General features: G+C 44.0%; 1 protein-coding gene across 4 annotated transcripts in view; it reads right to left on the bottom strand.

Annotated features, from left to right (window-relative positions):
* VPS39 (VPS39 subunit of HOPS complex) overlaps positions 1–20,964 on the bottom strand; it is a 48,544-nt gene that overhangs the window by 4,419 nt on the left and 23,161 nt on the right. For all 4 annotated transcript variants that reach the window (XM_033190444.1, XM_033190446.1, XM_033190445.1 and 1 more), the window contains 13 exons: positions 15,148–15,268; positions 14,916–15,036; positions 10,566–10,695; positions 6,581–6,723; positions 4,256–4,399; positions 3,646–3,787; positions 3,436–3,522; positions 3,032–3,105; positions 2,593–2,691; positions 1,876–1,993; positions 1,239–1,367; positions 503–605; positions 230–275 (listed from right to left, as the gene is read on the bottom strand). In XM_033190444.1, coding sequence (XP_033046335.1) covers positions 230–275; positions 503–605; positions 1,239–1,367; positions 1,876–1,993; positions 2,593–2,691; positions 3,032–3,105; positions 3,436–3,522; positions 3,646–3,787; positions 4,256–4,399; positions 6,581–6,723; positions 10,566–10,695; positions 14,916–15,036; positions 15,148–15,268 — 1,457 coding nt within the window. The remainder of the gene's footprint in view (positions 1–229; positions 276–502; positions 606–1,238; positions 1,368–1,875; positions 1,994–2,592; positions 2,692–3,031; positions 3,106–3,435; positions 3,523–3,645; positions 3,788–4,255; positions 4,400–6,580; positions 6,724–10,565; positions 10,696–14,915; positions 15,037–15,147; positions 15,269–20,964) is intronic.

Here is a 20,964-nt window from a genome sequence, read left to right as displayed (position 1 = left end):
GACAGGAGTGCTATTAATAATCACAGGGATGATAAAGATGTACACCAGAACTACCCCAAGCACACCAGGACGAATGGTCCCACGCTCTCCCTCAATACACACATGCAAGATCAATCAGAGCCCTGACCCATGCCCTGTCTCATTCTGCCACTCATATTATTGCCACCTCTGGTCAAACCAATGGGGCGACGTATGCACACGTGCTCCTGGGGTCAGGGCCACTACTCACATCTTTGTTGCCATCTTTGTTTTGGTCATAGTGTTTGTGGCAGTACCTGTAAGGGAGAGAGTGGTGAGAGCAGGTGGTGTGGGAGGGGGGGCATTTAAATGAGAGGCTGTGCGTGCAGCCTGTTCGAGCAGCCTAACCACAGCCAAAACTGGGGGCCGGGATGGAGGCGATTCTTGCTCCCGCAGCAGAGTGTGGGGAGATGGACTTCTTAGCTCTCATTTCTCTGCGGGGCCTGTAGACTGCTTAGGAGGTAGGATGGCGGGGCAAACTTACTCCTCAGCCATCCTTGTATCCTTCAAGATGTGGACATAAATGAAAAGAGCTTGTTCGTGTTTCCCCATGCGCCCCAACAGGAGAGCTCGTTCTTCTAAGAGGCCTAGGAGGAAAAGGAATATGAGGAACCACTGCCAGCAATCACGCAAGCACAAGGTGAGGACCAAGCTGTCCAGAGGAGTGGACACACGGCAATATACAAGGGAAGAAGATAGGATCCTTATTGCTTGGGTTTTTCTTCAAGGAGGAGATGACTGAAGTTTAAAAGAGGAGGAGGGAGCTATTTTGGGAAGTACTTTATCCCATCTTTTTCGAGATCACATATAAACTGGGTAAGAATATTCATTCAGCAGCCAAGTACTTAACAACCACCTACAACAAGCCAAGTGGTTCAGGTAAGATGAGCAAATGCTTGCTCTCAGCTCTCATCAAGACAAATCACGCCAGATTACAAAAACTGCTGAACAATGAACTTGGCCAAGAACATGTTCTGAAGCAAAAAACAGGTTGCAACCTGGCTATCAATTAGCATGTGGTTCACACCCAGGAAGGAGACTTTTCTCAGTCAGCGTACAAAAGTGAGTCTTCAGAGGGGACAAAACAGGAGCACTGGCCTGAAACGCCTGGTTTTTCCAGGCCCAACTTTTGTGGAGAGTTGGGGAACAATGAAAGGGGTGGATTAGTCTTTGCTCGACCTTCAGCGGAAGTGGCTTCTGGCCGTAAGCCAGACACTCACCATCAAAGGGAAAATCACAGATGAGCCGGCCTGGATCATAGTAGCTGGAAATCTCCAAGAACATGAGGAGCTTTTGCCGGTATTCTCCCAGTTCACCCTCTTCCTCTCCAGCTGGGACTGGGGTCTTGCCTTTAAGGGAAACCAAGCTCAACATGAAAGGATGCTGCCAGATGGCAATGTGGGGTCATCAAGAAAAATGAAGGGAATGGGGTTCAAGGATGTCACCACATGGCCAGAAAGGCCTCGAGGGTGGCTTCCATGCTCACTGCTTTTAGTTCACAGTCTCTATGTGGCCCCAAAACATCAGCTTAAAGTTAAAAAACAAATAAGCTGAGAAGAGAAATACTCTGTGGGCAAACCTGTTTATCAGTATAGCTGCCATCTTGCAGACAGGTCTGTTCCCTCCACCCTCCCCCAGCGATGAATCTGAGACACTCAGAGATGCCAGGACCCAGACAAGGGCTCCTGAGTCTCATGTGCCAGGCCTGTGTCACTTAGCTGCCCTGGCTCCTCTTCAGAACTTCTGCCCACCTGGGCAGAGAACAGCGTGGCCTGCTTACCCCCACCACATGTGGCACCTGGGTCTGTGCTCTCCTCTAAGGCCTGGGGCCAACCGACTTCCTAAGAGAACTGGTACCTGCAGGGAAGGACAGGAGATACTCCTTCATCAGACCTTGCACCTTTTCACAGTACAGCTGGATCAGGCAGTTGTGGAACCGAGAGCCTGTCTCCTCCCAAACGTGGATGATGTGTTCCTGAGGCAAGATGGAAGTCTTTGTCACTGGTATTCTCCAGGCTGTGACCTGGTCTCCCAGCCTGCCGCACATTTTTAAGGCCCAAGAGGTCCCAGATTATTCCCTGATCAGGCTGCAAAGATGACCAAGAGACAGCTCATCTAAAGCCACTGTGAAGTTTCACCGGAAGTTTCACAATGCGACCCAGTAACGTGAGGAGCCGTCTTCTCAACTTCTAAACTCCTTTTTACAAATTTGGTCCCATAATCCTCCAAACTCTCACATCAACCCATGTAATTATGGTTAAATATCTGCATCCTGGTACTTAAGCCCATTTGATTGTCCTGTGGTCACTTTTGAGTTTGGCTGTACAAATGTGGCTTTGGAATCTTTTTTCTAAAACATCATTCTTTCATCCCTCTGTACTTTACCTAGATTTGGTAGGTAGCATTTCCAGCTTGGTCTACTGGGATCTTTTTCTTCAGAGGAAGGTGAAATAACCCTCATCCTTCCAATCCGCAAGTGACATAAATCCCAAATCTGAACAGCTGGATAACAGCACCATGCAGTCCTGGATCCTGGGTTTAAAGCTTTTTAGTGCAGACCAAAAAATACCTTACCAGATAAGGAACAGCCAGACCCTTAAAATTCTCTACTAAGAAGCCGAGGACTCGATCCCGTGGCAGAGACTCCACTTCTGGGAGATCTTCAGTAAATATCTGTCAGAATGAACCCGAGTTCCAGCAGCAGAACCATCTGACTGCAGTTCCACCAAACACACATGCATGTCAGCGCAGCGATCAAACAGACTTTAGGAGGGGAAGGGTACAAGAAGGCATCTGCAGGCAGGCAGAGTGTCAGACGAGGCACAGGCCTCCTCAAGCCTGTGCAAGGCTCTCTCTACTAGCTTCGGCGCTGGCTCACACTTCCCAGTCCACCCTTTCTAGCACCAATGAGGACGGATGCATGAATCCACCCTCCTCTCCATCCACTGCTGTGCCAAGTGCAGTCAGGACCAAGTGCGGCACCAGATAAATCCAAGGGACTCCCATGGCTCACCTTCAGGCCATCTTCCGGGAAGTCTCTCAGCACCCACACTGAGTAGGAGAAAATCAAATGCAGGTTTTCTGTGCCTAGAGGGGAAAGCAGGACTTGTTAGCAGTTGCGGCCCATCCTGCCCGTGGCACTGGGAAGGCAGGTGGGCAGGTTGCCCCAGCATTCACTTTCCTGAAAAGATAGCTCAAGCATGAGTTACTCGGGGCTGTTAGTCCTACTGGGTTGGCTCCATACCACGGGGCTGTCATAGGTCAACCACCGAGGGACTTTTATGCCATCTGGAGGAATGAAATTGAGTGAACACAAGCATGGAAGGGAGGGGAGCAACCAAGCAGAAACAGAAACGGAGGGAGACCCGGTTGTTTGAACAGGAGCGCTTTCCCCTCCCTTTCAAAAGGTGGACTTACCCAGACGCTGCAGATACTGCACTGTCCTCTCGTGGCCTTTCAGAGGGGAGTTGGCTTTCTTGGACTGGTCCACGAGCACCTGCAGAGCTGACCACCAAGCCCAAGAACAAGGTCATGAGCCTTTTCCCCACAGGAGATTTGTCACATCTCAGTAGGTTTCCCCTGCCGTGTACAAGAGTCCCTCCCAGATCCAAGGAACCAGCCCCACACCTTTCTCGTGGAGCCCCTTCTTCTCATACAGGATGATAAGCTCACTGTACTTGTGGGCCTTCTTCAGCACGTGCTCGCTCTCCTCAATGTGGCAGTGATTGTTCTCCAGGCGTAGCAAGGGGGCCACCAGGGCCACATTCGTCTGCAGAAAGAGCAGGAGTTCAGTGGAAACTGCTTCCCTAGCCCAGGCCTGCTCTAGGCTGAAGGGCCAGGAATGTAGCACAAGCAAGAGGAAGCAGACAGCCCTCTTTCAGGACAGCAGGTAGAGGCTTTTAGAGCATTTATGGACCTTCGCACAATGTGTTTTAATGTTCTGTGGGGGAGAAGAGAGACAGAACTTCTTGAAGGAAATACTGTCCCAGCTGACTTTGTAGCACGAACTGCAATCCGACCAGAGAAGATGAACCCACTGTACAATTGTGCGCTGATATCTTGCCTTATCCTCTTAATTCCAAGAGACTCACAGGCATCAGGAGAGTCTATATGGTTTCCAGAATCAAAGACTTCACTCTTACTAGTGGCAGGTCCCCCAGGGTCTAGCACTCCCTTTTACTTTCCCAGACTGTCAGGGTAAGTGGGAATTGCGGCACCGAGCGCTCGGGTAACTCACATGGAGGTAGCACTTGAGCAGGGTGGTGTCGATGATCTGTAGCAACTTCTTCTTGGATTTGATGGTGGGAGTGCCTTCCATGAGCGGGGAGGTGCTTGACTGGTGATCAGAGTCGTTCAGCTTCTTTACCAATTGACTTCGTTTCTGCAAAGGTCAAAATGTGGGGTTAAGGGCTAAGTCTTCCTTTGTCACCTGAGCGACTGAGTCATTCTGAATACCTCCAAATCAGCTCATGCCCATTGGCCTGATCTCACATTAGCGTTCAATGTTTAGCACTGCCAAACTGCCACAGAGACAACAACAATTATTTATTGAATATTTACTACAGACCAGGCACCATGCCGAGCACGTTATATATACCATCTTAATCCTAAAGCAAGTGCCAATAATATTATCCTTATTTTACAGGTGAGGAACCCAAGGCACAGACGTCAGCTGCTACGTAAGGGGTAAGGCAGGATTCAAAGTGGGGTCTGACTCCAAAGCCCATGTTCTTTTATTTTTTTTTTAAATCAACCTTATTGAGGTATAACTTACAATAAAATCTAAGCTTTTAAAGTGTACCATCAGATACATTTTGACAGATGTGTACATGCATGTAACCACCACCTCAGTGAAGGAAGATAACATTTCTATCACTCCAGAAAGTTCCTCGTGCTGTTCCCAAACAATCCCACCCACTGATCTGCTTTGGATCCCTGGAGATGAGTTTCTGCCTATCCTAGAACTTCATCCAGTAGGTATTCTCTTGAGTCTGGCAGAGCCCATGGTCTTGCTCTGCCATCTCTCTGGCACAATATTAGTGTCAGTTACTTCATGCATTCCCAGTATCAGTGAAGAAGGCCAGGGAAGGACATGTGCTCACCTTCCTATGGCTAAGACACTGGCAGTGGAGGGCCTTCCACAGTGCCACAGGCTTTGGGAGATACTATGCCCAGGAATCTTTTTTACTTAGCACAGTGTGTGCAGTGTGTAGACAGTGGCAAGTTTGTGTGCTCCTTGCAGGCTGCCAGCCCCAGGAGGGTACCCTTGGAGCCCAGTGTCAAGGAAGGGCCAAGGCCACCCATGCCTGATCAGACCTGCGGGACCTCACTGACCCAGAGGCAGGGAGTGGAAAGCAGTATGACCATTTCTCCAGCAATACTTCTTTTTTTTTTTTTTTTGGAGACAGAGTCTCACTCTGTCGCTCAGGCTGGAGTGCAGTGGTGCAATCTCAGCTCACTGCCAGCTCCGCCTCCTGGGTTCACGCAATTCTCCTGCCTCAGCCTCCTGAGTAGCTGGGATTACAGGCGTGGGCCACCACACCCAGCTAATTTTTGTGTTTTTAGTAGAGAAGGGTTTCACCATGTTGGCCAGGCTGGTTTCAAACTCCTGACCTCAGGTGATCTTCCTGTCTCGGCCTTCCAAAGTGCTGGGATTACAGGCAGGAGCCACCGCACCCAGCCAACAGCAATACTTCTCAGTGCCTACCCTGGAGCGTTCTGGAGACCCCTTACAATGGTCTGCAGAACACTTAAGAGGAAAAAATATCAGTAAGGTCTCTGATTCTGAATGGGTACACAGGAAATAAACAATAGGCTTCTGTGACAGAAATCTAGGATTAAGGGACTTTAATGGAGATGCTGGTTTTAGTGCTGACTTAAAAAATACATGTCTATAATAGTAAATCATAAAAAATTTTAAATCTAAATACCTCCCTTAAAAACATGTTATAGAAGGATATTTATTGACAAGGAAGTACTTTCTCAGTATATGGCTACATTTTTTAAAAGTAAGCTATAAAACAATCTATAATTTGATATCCATTTGCAATAAATAAACCAAGAAGTAAATAAACAAAAGCTAATTCACAGACATAAAAGTCTAGAAGGACAACACTAGAATGTTAGTTTCTTATATTCTGGTGGTAGAGTTATAGGTAATTTGTATTTCTGTTTCGTACTTTTTTTGTGTGTTTTCCAAGTGGTTCCACATACAGGAGGCATTTTCCCCAAATCCATGTATGTTACAAAAAGTTTGTTTTAAAAAATCTTGTATGCTTCTATCAACTAAAATTTACCTTTTTTAGTTTCTGTAACAGCTTAGTGCGAATTTACTAGGAATTGGGTGTGTTTATTATTATCAAGATTTGGCAGAAAACCCCACTTCAATGGTACTGTTAAGTGAGAAGAAGTAGCAGAAAGAAACTTTCCCCTAGGCAGACTTCCTAGAGCATTAATTTATAGAATGCCTTAGCATTAGAGAAGGCCTTAAATTCCTTGCCATAGAGAAACAAGTACTGAAACTCCCAGGCAAACTCTTTCACGCACTCTGTATTACACCTACCTGTGTCAGGTAGTCAATCAGAGCTAAGTGAGCCTTCTCCAATTCAGCCCCGGAGAGCACAGGCAGTGGGTTGGGATACTGCAACTGCTTCCTGTAGTCTGTGGGCAGCAGGTCCGGGTACAGACCCATCACATGGGTGGGATCTATATGGAAGGTAAACATGATTCCTCTGGAAAGGAGCCCAACAATTTAGGGATAAAATAAAACAAGACTATTACTATAGCAAAATAAGTTCCAGAGTGATTTTTTAAAAAAAGACTCTCAGTTCATAAACTTTCAATGAGCTGTAGACTTATGATTTGAGCATTCTTTATACATATGTTAAAATTCACTAAAACATCACAAAAATGGCATGACTATATTCAAATACACACACAGAATCAGAATTGAATATTTATCAAGCACCTGAGAGTAGAGAATAAAAAATTTCTAAGGAAAAATGCTGATGTTGAAGTAGAAGAGATCAAGAAACTTAACAAAAAATGTATGTCAAAAAAAGAAACACTAAAAAAAAAAAGCAGACAACAGGCTAGGGAATATATTTGTAGTACACATGGCAACAGATTAATTTGTTGATTACAAGACTGGGCAGGAGAGTGAGACCCCATGTCTACAAAAAAATTTTAAATTTGCTGGGCATGGTGGCATGTGCCTGTATCCAGCTACTTGGGAGGCTGAGGTGAGAGGATCGCTTGAGCCCAGGAGGTCGAGGCTGCAGTGAGCTGTGAATCATGCCACTATACTCCAGCATGGGCAAGAGTGGAGACCCTGTCTCAAAAAAATTTTTAAAAAGAGGGTAATATGTTGATTAGATAAACAAATTCACATAAATTGGTAATAAAATGTAAGACTTCATTTGATAAATGACCAAAAGACAAGACCAACTGACAAGAGAGTATAAATAAGTGGGAAAATGTTCTGCTACATTAAGAATCAAAATGGTACACATTAACAATATCAAAGAGGTGACATTTTCCTTCTGCCTTAGAATTTATGTTCTCACAGACGCTTACAGATTTTTTTTTTTTTTTTCAGACAGGGTTTTGCTCTGTCCCCCAGGCTAGAGTACAGCGGCACAATCTTGGCTTCTTGTAGTCTTGACCTCTTGGCTCAAGTGATCCTCCTGCCTCACCTTCACAAGTAGCTGAGACTACAGGCATGTACTACCCTTCCAACTAATTACCTTTAAATTTTTTGTAAAGATGACGTCTCACTATGTTGCCTACGCTGGTCTTGAACTCCTGGGCTCAAGCAATCCTCTCTCTTTGGTCTCCCAAAAAGCTGGGATTATAGGCATGAGCCACCATACCTGGCCACTCCCAGATTGTAACAGCAAAATGCTGTTAAGTAGCCAACATACCCCCTCACTGCCACTGGGGGCTGGTTAACTGGTTATATAATTTACTATAATTTACATTTATTATAATTTATAATACTGTGGAACGCTATTGTTTATTGGTCAACTGGCACTTCCTATCCATTTCTACTCCTTTCTAGTCCTTTCTAGTCCACAGGGGCTATAAAACTGAAAATGACTTTTCTCAAACTCCCTAGCAGTCAGGGTTCTAAGTGAAAATCTGGTTCCACCCAGAAACAGGACATGAGATTTGGAAACTGAAAGTGAGATGGAAGCCTCCTTCTTCCAGCTCCTGAGTGTGTGCAGCCAGACTCGGCATTTCCAGTGTCTGGTTACAGCTCTGCCACTCCGTAGAGGCACCTGCCTGGATACAGCAGCCCACACCCAGTCACCAGCTCTGTGGGAACAGAGGTCACTGCAGGCCTTAGGCAGTGGAAGCAGCAGCAACTTGCTGACCTCTGGGTCACAGGGATATGCCCATATCCATGTCCAGTAGTAGACCCCTGTCTTCTGATACTTCAACTCATCCAACAATCTGTGTGTCTCTATGTGGTAAAATATACACGCTACAGTATTTACCCTTTTAACCATTTGTAAGCCTACAATTCAGCGGCATTAAATACATTCACACTGTTGTGCAACCATCAGTACCATCCATCTCCAGGACTCTTCCATCATCTCAAATTGAAACTGCCCAATAATAACAATTACTCCCTATTCTCCCTCCATTCCAGCCCCTGGGAACCTCTATTTTACTTGTGGTCTCCATGAATCTGCCTACTCTAGGTACTTCAGATAAGGGCAAGTTCTCTCTTCCAGGCTATGTGGAGTCTTGGTGGGAGGATAGCTACCTTTGCCTTCAGAAGCAGAGGGGAGCCAAACCTCTTTCTCCACCCCTGGTAGAGTCTGGGGGTCAGACCATGACCTAATCCTGGCTAATCAGATCCCCTGATCTGGAGAAAATGATGCAAGGATGACAAGCAGTGTGGTACACACCAACATATATCATACATCCCATCCTATGTGCTCCTCTTAGACAACATGACACTCTTCCATCAAGAGGCAAAGTCTGAACTTCCTTGCCTTGAACATGGCAGGACCCTTGTAAACCAACAGAATATAGCAGGAACAAGAGTCACAAAAGACCACTGAGGCTTCTGCCTAGGTCTCTTAGACACTCCTTCCAGAAAGAGCCTGCTGTTATGCATGAGGACACTCAAGCAGCTCTGAAGAGAGACCCACTTGGACAAGAACTGAGGCCCCCAGCTCCAGCTAGCACCACCTTGTCAGCCATATGAGTGAACCAGCTTGGAAGTGGATCTTCTAGCCCAGTCCAGATTTCAAATGATGGTAGTCCAGTTGACATAAGACTACAACTGCCTGGGAGACGTGAAGCAAGGACAGTGCAGCTGACCCCTTCTCAAATTCCTGACCAAGTACTAACAGAGATGGATGACTACTGTTACTTTAAGCCATACAGTTTTGGGGAGATTTGTGACATAGCATCAGATAGCTAATACACTGTAGGTGGCAATTTTTATATGGCTAAGGAGGTGGCTATGCTAGTGCAGGATGGCCCAGCCTGTCCTGGCTGCAAACTGATCATTCTCTGGCTTCCTGTTTCCAGCTGGGAGGGCCTCCAGAGCTCCCCTCATTTCCATCTATTCCCCACCTAATCTCCCATCAATTTTATGGGTTCTTCCAACTGTCTTTACCCTAACATTCCAATAAACTCTGCTTAATTTATCCAGATTCTACTTAAACGATCCAGAGTTGGTCTCCATTGCTCACAACCAAGAATCTTGACTGATACAGGGAGTTACCACAGTTCATTACTGGCCAAGGTTGAGGAATGGTAGAAAAAAGGCAAAGCAATGAAGAGGAGAAGAGGAGATACTAGTATGATACAGAGTCAAACCAAGTATATATATAGATTGATCCAAATTAAGCAAAACTGTAATATACAGTTTTGAATATATAGTAATGATATTCAATACTAATAACATCAAACACTTACAGAACACTTGTTAAGTGCCAGACACTGTTCAAAGCACTTCATATAATCCTTACAGCAACACTCTAAGGTAAGCAGTAGTATGATCATCCCTTTTTTGCAGAGGAGAAAGCAGAAACACAGAGAGGTCCAGTACTCTGCCGGATATCTCAGGCAGACCCCAAGGCACCTGCTCCTCGCCACTACAGTCATGTCGAGAGGTTTCAGGACACTAAGAAAAGGAAGGGCTTCATGGCACTGCCCTGTGTTGGCTCTCAAAAATGATCTGCAGTTTAATCCAAGGAATATGGTCTAGAACAGCATTCAATAAACACTAGCTGATCAAATACCCATCTGTTGAACTGAATGACCTGCTGCTACCTTTCGTTAATGGCAAGGGCATATCATACTGGAAAACTGGGAGTCCACATTTATTGAGAAGACCAGATTCACAGGATTAGGAGTATAGACAGGTAACCACTATGGCCACCCCACAGGATCTTGCTAGGTATGAGGATCAATGTAGCTGAGCCTAAACTTTCTCCATTCTCAGAAGTCTATTATCATTTCTCCCCATACTTTCCAGGCTCCCCTCCTCCACCAGTTCCTTATATGAAGGCCTCACCACTTGTTACCTGTGCCAAGTTTAGCAAAGACCTGCATGGACTCATCAAAACGCTTCTGGCAGAAGAGGTTGAAAGCATACAAGTTCTTGATGTGATGAATTTGTTGCTGCTTTTCACTGTCAGAATCATCTTTCATTTCCTAATAACAGAGTAGAATAGGTAAGAGCTCACTCACTCAACAAATACTGTTGAGTATGTTCTTGATGTTAGAGAAGATGCTAGGAGCTACAGACACCAAAGCGTACAAGACAAGGCCGGGCGCGGTGGCTCACGTCTGTAATCCCAGCACTTTGGGAGGCCGAGGCGGACGGATCATGAGGTCAAGAGATCGAGGCCATCCTGGCTAACATGGTAAAACTCCGTCTCTACTAAAAATACAAAAAAGTAGCCGGGCGTGGTGGCAAGTGCCTGTAGTCCCAGCTACTCGGGAAGCTGAGGCAGGAGAATCACCTGAACCCAGGAGGTAGAGGCTGCAGTGAGTCAAGATCGTGCCACTGCACTCCAGCCTGGGTGACAGAGTGAGACTCCATCTCAAAATAAATAAATAAATAAATAAATAAATAAAAAAGTGTACGAGACAGCCACATGGTATCCGCCTTGCAGGCTGCCCTTACAATCTAACTGTAAGACTAAATACGCGGCCGGGCGCGGTGGCTTAAGCCTGTAATCCCAGCACTTTGGGAGGCCGAGACGGGCGGATCACAAGGTCAGGAGATCGAGACCATCCTGGCTAACCTGGTGAAACCCCGTCTCTATTAAAAAATACAAAAAACTAGCCGGGCGAGATGGCGGGCGCCTGTAGTCCCAGCTACTCGGGAGGCTGAGGCAGGAGAATGGCGTAAACCCGAGAGGCAGAGCTTGCAGTGAGCTGAGATCCGGCCACTGCACTCCAGCCTGGGCGACAGAGCGAGACTCCGTCTCAAAAAAAAAAAAAAAAAAAAGACTAAATACGCAATTAAAACACAACAGGGTTTCTATGAGATGCCTAACTGATAATCCTGAAAATTGTCATGGTCATGAAAAACAAGGAAAGATAAAATGTCACAGACCAGAGGACACTAAGGACACATGACAACTAAATGCAATCTGATTTCTGGATTTGATCCTGGAACAGAAAAAAGGACACTAATAGAAAAACTGGTCAAATCTGAATAAAACCTAGTTTAGTTTAAAAACACAAAATCAAAACAAAATAGGGTAAGAGTGATGACAAGCATGTGGGAGGGGTCCCCAGTCCAGTCTGAGTCAGGGGTCCAGCATGGATTCCAAGAGGGACCTAATCTGAGACATAAAGGATGGGTTGGGCCAGGCACGGTGGCTCACGCCTGTAATCCCAGCACTTTGGGAGACCAAGGTGAGTGGATCACCTCAGGTCAGGAGTTTGAGACCCAGCCTGGCTAACATGGTGAAACCCATCTTTACTAAAAATACAAAACTTAGCTGGGTGTGGTGGCACATGCCCGTAATCCCAGCTACTCAGGAGGCTGAGGCAGGAGAACTGCTTGAATCCAGGAGGCGGAGGTTGCAGTGAGCCAAGATTGCACCACTGCACTCCAGCCTGGTGACAGAGGAAGACTCTGGACTCTGTCTTGGGGAAAAAAAAAAAAAAGAAAGCCATCTGGCATAGCTGACACTGTTGGGAAAGGTCCTAGTCTCAGTAAAAGCTAAACAAATGCAGCTGCTATGAACTTTGCTTCTTCCTCATAACCTATTTTCTCCTTATACCTCTTTAGCCAATCTTTATCAAATTTAGTTTTTCCTTTCAAAATGTCTCTCAATTTCCCCCCTTCCTTTCTTTTCCTATTACCGCCACACTAGTCCAAGCCATCACCAACATGTGGCTGTCCCTGGTCTCGCCTCTCCTGCTTGGTGCTTCAAAGGCTTCCAAAACCTGGTGCCAGCCTCCTTATCTAGCTGAGTCCTGAACACTTATGCCACACCTTCTTCTCCAGTCAGGAAAGGCTCCAAATGTGATAGACATAGGCCACACTTTTCCCTTCTTTAACTTCCTCTCCATCTGGAATGGAATGCTCCATTTCCTGCTCTTAATCCTAATCTAACATATTCTTAAAGGGTCAACTCAAGTGTCCAGCCGTAGGATGCCTTTTCCAGCCCACAGTGAACTGTCCCTCTCTGACACTTGGCTCCAGGACTTATCAATGCCAAAGTTTAGCTTGGAATTTCCCTCTGAAAGTTCTATTATGTTTGCTTATCTATTCAAACAAAAGATAGGTTCTTCCTGGACTAAGATGATGTCAATCAAACCTTTTTTGTCATAAAAAGGGCAGAACACAAAATAAGTATGAGCCTAGAAAAGAGAAGGAAAAATGGGAACCCACTTCCATTTTCTTTACCTGAGATTAAACAACCTGAACTAGGAAGATCACTGAAAAGACTCTGAGACCTTCCTGCTGAGAAAAATAGACTAAAGAGTTTCCTACTGCGTAACCTTTCTATAAAGTTCAAAAACTAAATACATACTTCCATATATTAAATATATGTAAAAGATTAAACGTGTTTAATCATTAAATACATATTTTAAATGTAAACATATATTTGTATATTAAATATATGTTTTAAATATATATGTAAAAGAGTAAGGTCATGATAAATACAAAATTTAGGATAATGATTACATCTGGAGGAGAGGCAGAGGGATGGGATGGGAAGGACTATAAAAAGTTCTAAAAGTTATGGTTCTTGGGTGGGATGGTGCGTTCATGGGCATTCGTTGTATTATTTTTAAAAATGAAAATAAAATAATACAGGACAATGCATGAGTAGAAAAAAAACAGTAAGATGCTGAAATTCAGTGCTCCAAGAAAGCAATCATCTTTATGGAATATTAACTATGTCATACTATTATATTCTTCACGAGTAGCCACCATAGATAACTAAAAGTATCTGCATTCTAAAAAATTGCTTTCCTTTCAGAAATTGTTTACAGGATACCCTAGAAATTCAGTTTTATTATTATCATCTTCATAAAAATCTCTTCTTTAAAGTATCACTATCTGAGGCTGGGCATGGTGGTTCACATCTATAACCCCAGCACTTTGGGAGGCTGAGACAGGAGGATCACTTGAGCTCAGGAGTTCAAGGCCAGCCTGGGCAACAAAGTGAGACCCTATCTCTACAAAAAATAAAAAAACATTAGCTGGGTGTGGTGGTACATGCTTGTGGTCCTAGCAATACAGGAGGCTGAGGTGGGCTGATCACCTGAGACCAGGAGGTTGAGGCTGCAGTCAGCCAAGACTGCATCACTGCACTCCAGCCTGGGTGACAGAGTGAGACCCTGTCTCAAAAAAACAAAAACAAAACAAAACAAAAAAACTCAAAAAACCCCCAAATACATAAAGTAGCAATATCTGGTTTAACAACTAGGTTAGGCTCAGAATGTCTTTTGGTTGTTTCCTAAAAGCAAATCCACTCCCTACAGATGACAATAATCATCACTGAGGATGTTTAAAAGAACAAGACACAGACTCTGACATCAACCTTGGAACAAGAAGTGGTCACTATTTTGCTGTGAACAAGATCCCTTGCAAACATTACAGCAAGCATCATAAATATAAGACTGCAGCCTGGCTGAATACAACAACTTGAAGTAGTTTCAGAATATCAAAAGAAAGCTTACTTATCCAAACATAGGAGTCTACTGTGGAAAGGAATTTTGAGGGGTCCTCTCGTTGTTGCATTCAACTTGACTATAACAGCATATTTATGATTATTACTAGAGTTTAATGTCTGCATTATCTTTAATTTTTCATGACCATACAATATCTATTAAATTATTTTATTCTCCCATTAATTTTTTTTTGTTTTTTGAGACAAAGTCTCGCTCTGTCACCCAGGCTGGAGTGCAGTGGCATGACCTCGGCTCACCGCAACCTCTACCTCCTGGGTTCAAGCAATTCTCCTGCCTCAGCTTCCTGAGTAGCTCGGATTACAGGTGCCTGCCACCATGCCCAGCTAATTTTTGTGTTTTTAGTGGAGATGGGGTTTTGCCATGTTGGCGAAGCTGGTCTCGAACTCCTGATCTCAGGTGATCTGCTCGCCTTGGCCTCCCAAAATGCTGGGATTACAGGCGTGAGCCACCGCTCCCGCCTCTCACATTAATTCTACAAGGTACTATTACTATAATTGATATTCATTCTACATTGGACAGATAAAGTGAAAAAGTAAAATCACTTAGAGTTACATAGATATTTTATGGTGGAGTCAGACCTAGTATCCAAGGCCCCGGACTTTCAGCTATGTGCTTAGCCTACTAATCCAAAATAAATATGAACACTGACACCCAAATCACCTACTTTCAAGAACAATAAGGAAGGCAGACTAGTCATGAATGAGACTTACTGCGAGCTGCAGAGCCAATTCAAACTGCTTGTCCTGGAGAAGCTGTTGGATTTGGGTTGCCATCGGGACAGGGATGAGTCTCCAAACAAAATGATTGCTGGCCACATAGATAATGTTTGATCTGGAGACAAAAGTAAGAATATTAGCAAAAGATCACAGGCTTTGTGATGACACAGGTGACTTTACAACTTTGGGATAATATATAGCCACAGTAAAAAAAGAAATTCCTTACCCTCCTGAGGTAATGAAACGGGGCCTTTGCAATTCAATGCTCTGGACCAGAAGCCTCGGTTCAAATGTTCGGATCTCCACGTATCGAGGCAACACTGCAATGATGTAGGGAGGCTGGTGCTCTGTGAAGGAGAACATATAAAGCAGTTGTTCCAGTCCAAGGCTTTGGGTTTATGGAGCGTTTCAGCTGCCCTTTCTAAGATACATTTAAATGGATCTCCAAAAAGTCCACTAGTCAAGTATCAAGCCAGGATCTTACACTGTGATTCAGAAAGAAAGAAAAAAAAAAATTGGCGTGTAATCCCAGCAACTTGAGAGTTTGAGGTGGGAAGGTCGTGTAGGCGGGGAGTTTGAGACCAACCTAGGCAACTTAGTGAGACACTGTCTCGACAAAAACATTTTTTTTTTTAATGAGTCAGGTGTGGTGGCACACGCCTGTAGTCCCAGCTACTCAGGAGGCTGAGGTGCGAAGATGATTTGAGCCCAGGAGTTTGAGGCTGCAATGAGCCATAACTGCACCACTGCACTCCAGCATGGGTGACACAGTGAGATCCTGACTCTAAAAAAAGAAAAAGAAAAAAAATTGCTTTGGTTGAGTTATGATAAGATAAATCTTTTGCACAAAAAAGACGCATCAGCTGTGCTGACAGTCGCCTGATCCCACTCATGCCTTATTCCCCAAAGAACTGTATAAAAGTTTCACTTGCTCCCTTTTCATCAGTCACAAAGCCAGGCCAGACAAAGGCCAGATGCAGCTGCCCATAACAATGCATCAGTGGGAGAACCAGGTAACAGAACCTCTTCTTCGTTCTCTTAGAAAGGGGGGAAAAGAGGCCGGGCGCAGTGGCTTATGCCTGTAATCCCAGCACTTTGGGAGGCCAAGGCGAGCGGATCACGAGGTCAGGAGATCGAGACCATCCTGGCTAACACAGCGAAACCCCACCTCTACTAAAAATACAAAAAAGTTAGCCGGGCGTGGTGGCGGGCGCCTGTAGTCCCAGCTACTTGGGAGGCTGAGGCCGGAGAATGGTGTGAACTTGGGAGGCAGAGCTTGCAGTGAGCCGAGATTGTGCCACTGCACTCCAGCCTGGGCGACAGAGCAACACCCTGTCTCAAAAAATGAATAAACAAAATAAAAATAATAAATAAATAAATAAAAAGGAAGGGGGGCAGGGAAGGCAAATTCTATTCTCCCTAAAATTACTCTTAAGGGAAGAGTTCCACATTTCTAGCCAATGTTGTTTCTGCTAGAGATTTCCACAGAGAAAAGGTGTGATGCTCCACCTGATGGCTGCTATGGTTTGACTGTTTTTATTCCCTCCCCAGCTTGTGCATTGGACACTTAATCCCCAGCGCAAAAGTGTTCGGAGGTGGGGCCTAATGAGAGGTGTTTAGGTGGTGAGGCTCCAGCTTCATCAACAGATTAATGTGCTATAAAAAGGGCTTGTGGGAGTGGGTTCTCTCTCTTCTGCCATGTGATAACACAGAGCTCATCTTTCTCTTACCCTTCTCCTTCCACCATGTGAAGGAGCATCAAGAAGGCCCTTACAAGACACCAGATGCTGGCACCCTGATCTCGGACTTCCAAGTCTCCAAAACTGTGAGGAAACAAATTTCTGTTTTTATAAATTACCTAGCCTGTGGTATCCTCTTATAGCTGCACAAAAGAACTAAGACAACAGCTTAATGGTACACAGAGAAGGTGGCTGGACAGATTTCTCAGTGTAGGCATTTCTATTTGATACTTGCTGTTAAGTCTTACAATTGTTTTCCTCTATTATATCTAAAAAAACACCTTTGATTCATCTATCCATAACCCCCAATTTACCCTTCTGATCCAGTACAAATTATTGGGTTATACTCCTTTTCTTCATTCTTCCTCTCTCTTTTGAAAATAACTTTTAATAAATCCACCATATTTTCTATACTTTTTGACAGGCATGTGACAGTCCAAAGCTTAACATGCTGGATGAAGCAGAACAATTCCACACAGTCCTTAAGAAGTCAGTATGCAAAAAGCAGAGCTGACAAAACCATAAAATCACTGCAAATCAAGTCTTCCAATATTCGAGAAGTTGTATGGTGAAGGAGATTTAACATAGAGGGAATTTAGAAAATAAGCAACACAAAACATATCTTTAAAAACACAAATCTCAGAACAAGACTGAATAAGAATCTGCCTTACCTTACAATGAACTGTAAAATAAATGTATTGTTTGTATACTATATGAAACGTAATTTCTCTAACTTAGAGATAATAGAAATATTTTCTATGACTATATTCTGTACTATATCAAGAATTAGTAAAAAACCACAGTGAGATATCACCCATTGGCCTTTAGGATGGCTACTATTAAAAAAACCAAAACAAAAATAACAAGTGTTGACGAGAATATGGAAAAACTGGAACCCTTGCGCACTGTTGGTGGGACTGTAAAATGGTGCAGCCGCTATGGAAAACAGTATGGTGGTTCCTCAGAAAATTAAAAATAGAATCACCATACGGTCCAGGAATCCCGTTTCTGGGTATATATTCAAAACAATTGAAAATCAGGATTTCAAGAAGATATTTGCACTCACGTGTTTGTAGCAGCATTATTCACAGTAGTCAAATGGTGAAAGTAACCCAAGCATCCATGAACAGATGGATGGATAAACAAAATGTGGTGTATACATACAGTGGAATATTACCTTTTTAAGTAATTATTTTATTACCTAAATTTTAAGTGGAATATATATTACCCTTTTAAGGTTCAGCCTTAAAAAGGAAGGCATAACCTTGAGGACATTATGCTAAATTAAATAAGGCAGTCACAGAAAGACAAATACTGTATGATTCCCCTTATACAAGGTATCTAGAAGATGTCAAATTCATAGAAGCAGAAAGGAGAACGGCGGCTTCAGGGGCTGGAGGGAGAACTGAGGAGTTGTTAAGGGGTATAGAGTTTCAGTTTTGCAACATAAAAAAGTTCTGAAGATCTATTGTACAACAATATTAACATAGTTAATACCACTTAACCATACACTTAAAAATGGCTCAGGTGGTAAATTGTATGTTATGTGTTTTTTACATTTAAAAATAAAAATGTTTTTAAAAGCAAAAAAATTAGTAAAAAGCAAACCACTACATGCCTAATTACCACATAGAAGTTTAACTTCAAAGGATATATTCATAAAAATAATTTCTTAGTGTGTCTAATCTGCTATGAATTTATATTCCTAATTATCCTTTTTTTTTGAGACAGTCTCTCTGTACAGGCCCGGCTGGAATGTAGTGAGTGGTGTGATCACGGCTTACTGCCGCCTCCATCTCCCAGGCTCAAGCAATCCTCCCACCTCAGCCACCAAAGTCCTGGGACTACATGCGTGCAGCACAATGCCCAGCTAATTTCTTAAATTTATTTTTTGTACACACAGGGTCTCACTATGTTGTCCAGGCTGGTCTCAAACTCCTGGGCTCAAGCAGTCCTCCTGCCTCAGCCTCCCAAATGTGCTGGGATTACAGGCATGAGCCGCTGCACTGGTTTAATTATCCATTATATGATAAAAAGTTTTTCCTATTATATTTGCAATTTATACTATCAATGAACAGTACAATAAAATTTCAAAGCTAGGAGGGAACTCAGAAATGAGTAACCTGAGAACTAAGTTGTAGTTCTATCATTTTGAATGCTACTGCTATTATTATGCTGATATTTTTTTTTTTTTTTTTTTCTGAGACGGAGTCTCGCTCTGTCGCCCAGGCTGGAGTGCAGTGGCCAGATCTCAGCTCACTGCAAGCTCTGCCTCCCGGGTTCGCGCCATTCTCCTGCCTCAGCTTCCCGAGTAGCTAGGACTACAGGCGCCCACCACCTCGCCCGGCTAATGTTTTGTATTTTTAGTAGAGATGGGGTTTCACCGTGTTAGCCAGGATGGTCTCGATCTCCTGACCTCATGATCCGCCCTTCTCGGCCTCCCAAAGTGCTGGGATTACAGGCTTGAGCCACCGCGCCTGGCCTATGCTGATATTTTTCATTCTACCAGAAAAATAAAATTAAAAGCGTATTGTTTTATATTGAATTTTTTCTTTTCTTTTTATGCTGGCCTCATTTTGAAAAGTTAGTACAATTCTCTTTAGTGCTAACTTGTAAAACATATGTAAAATTTCTTTCTCCTTTTAAAATCTGGCCCACTTGAATACGTTCTCATTTAATTAAAAAGGTAATCTATAACAGAAACTCCTTTGGTTGTCATATCTTTTGTTGACAATAGAGATGGTCTGGATCTCTTTATATCTCCAAAACTTGGGAGACTGGCTGGTGTACAGCAGGCATATAAATAATGACTGAAAAGGATAATGCTGCAATTATTCAGCAAGCATTTTCTAAGTTGCTCTGATGTTTCAGGCACTGTACTATGTAGTAATGACTCAAAGTGGATCAAGACATGCATTCAGACCTCACAGAGCTCCTACAGGAACAGAGGAGACAGATTGCTCACGTGTGACAAGGTGCCGTGACAGAGATATCTGAAAGGGTTACGGAAGCACCAAGGAGAAGTGACTAATCCTGCCTGTGGGTCAAAGGAGACCTCACAGGGCAAGTGCCTCAAAATGTACTTCAGCAATAAGACACAGACATGGTTTTGAGAAGCACCGATGAAGGCCCCAGGCACTAACAAAGGTTGGAAAACAGGAACTCTCACACTGGGAAATCAGAAACACACTTGACCATCATATTACATGCCTCTAAACTCCTCTACCAACGTTCCTTTTCTGAAGGAAAAACAAGGTCCCCTAGAACATCAGGAAGCCTCCCATAAAGCCCCGTAAGCCCCTCAAACTTGTTACTATCCATAATCCTGGACCTTCTAAAATACTGACCTTTTGATTTCTCTTCCTTCTGGACTACTTGTCTCTAACCACAACCAGAATAATCACCCTAGAACATGATGCTTTTTTTTGAGATGGAGTCTCGCTCTGTTGCCCAGGCTGGAGTGCAGTGGTGCAATCTCGGCTCACCACAACTTCCGCCTCCCTTCAAGCAATTCTCCTGCCTCAGCCTCCCAAGTAGCTGGCACCACAGGCACACATCGCCATGCCCGGCTAGCTTTTTTTTTTTTTTTTCATATTTTAGTAGAGACAGGGTTTCAACATGTTACGCAGGCTGGTCGTGAATTCCTGAGCTCAGGCAATCTGCCTGCCTCACCCTCCCAAAGTGCTGGGATTACAGGCCTGAGCCACCGCGCCCGGCCAGAACATGATGCTTTTATCAAGACATTCTGCCATTTAGGATCACTGGCCTCCCAGACCTTCTCATGGGCATGTAACAACGAGCCCTATTTCACTGCTCTGTAATTCAGACCACCTGTGTTAAGTCAGGCTCTGTAATGCCCTCTTCCAAATTGGCATGTCTTTGGACTTCTACTCATTTATCAAACTGCTTTCTGCCTAGACTGAATGGAAATTTTTCTTCAAGCCAGGTTCCAAACTCCCTGCCTGACCTAGTCCAATCTTACCTATGTAATGAAACTTCTTCCTGACTAAACAACAAACTTCCCTTTCTCTGAACTACCGAATTTTAACTCATCCAATTTAACACCTTAAGCAGTGCCTTGTCTTGTCTCTTTATCCAGGACTGTAACCCTTGTTTCCAGAGACAGAGGTGTTTAAAGACAGAAAGCATGTCAGCATATCCCACTTCACAGCAGCAACTATTTTAGTAATACTCACTCTTCTGACTGAAAATAAAATGAGGCAAGAGTGGTTATATGTTTCCAAGCAATTCCACTGTGGATAACTGGGAACCTGAAGCAAGCATAAGAACAGAAGCACCTAATG

Source organism: Trachypithecus francoisi, unplaced genomic scaffold (assembly GCF_009764315.1).
Source record: "Trachypithecus francoisi isolate TF-2019V2 unplaced genomic scaffold, Tfra_2.0 Lachesis_group3, whole genome shotgun sequence".
NCBI lineage: Eukaryota > Metazoa > Chordata > Mammalia > Primates > Cercopithecidae > Trachypithecus > Trachypithecus francoisi.
Note: the sequence above shows the minus strand (reverse complement) of the source record. Positions and strands in the feature narration are given on the sequence as shown.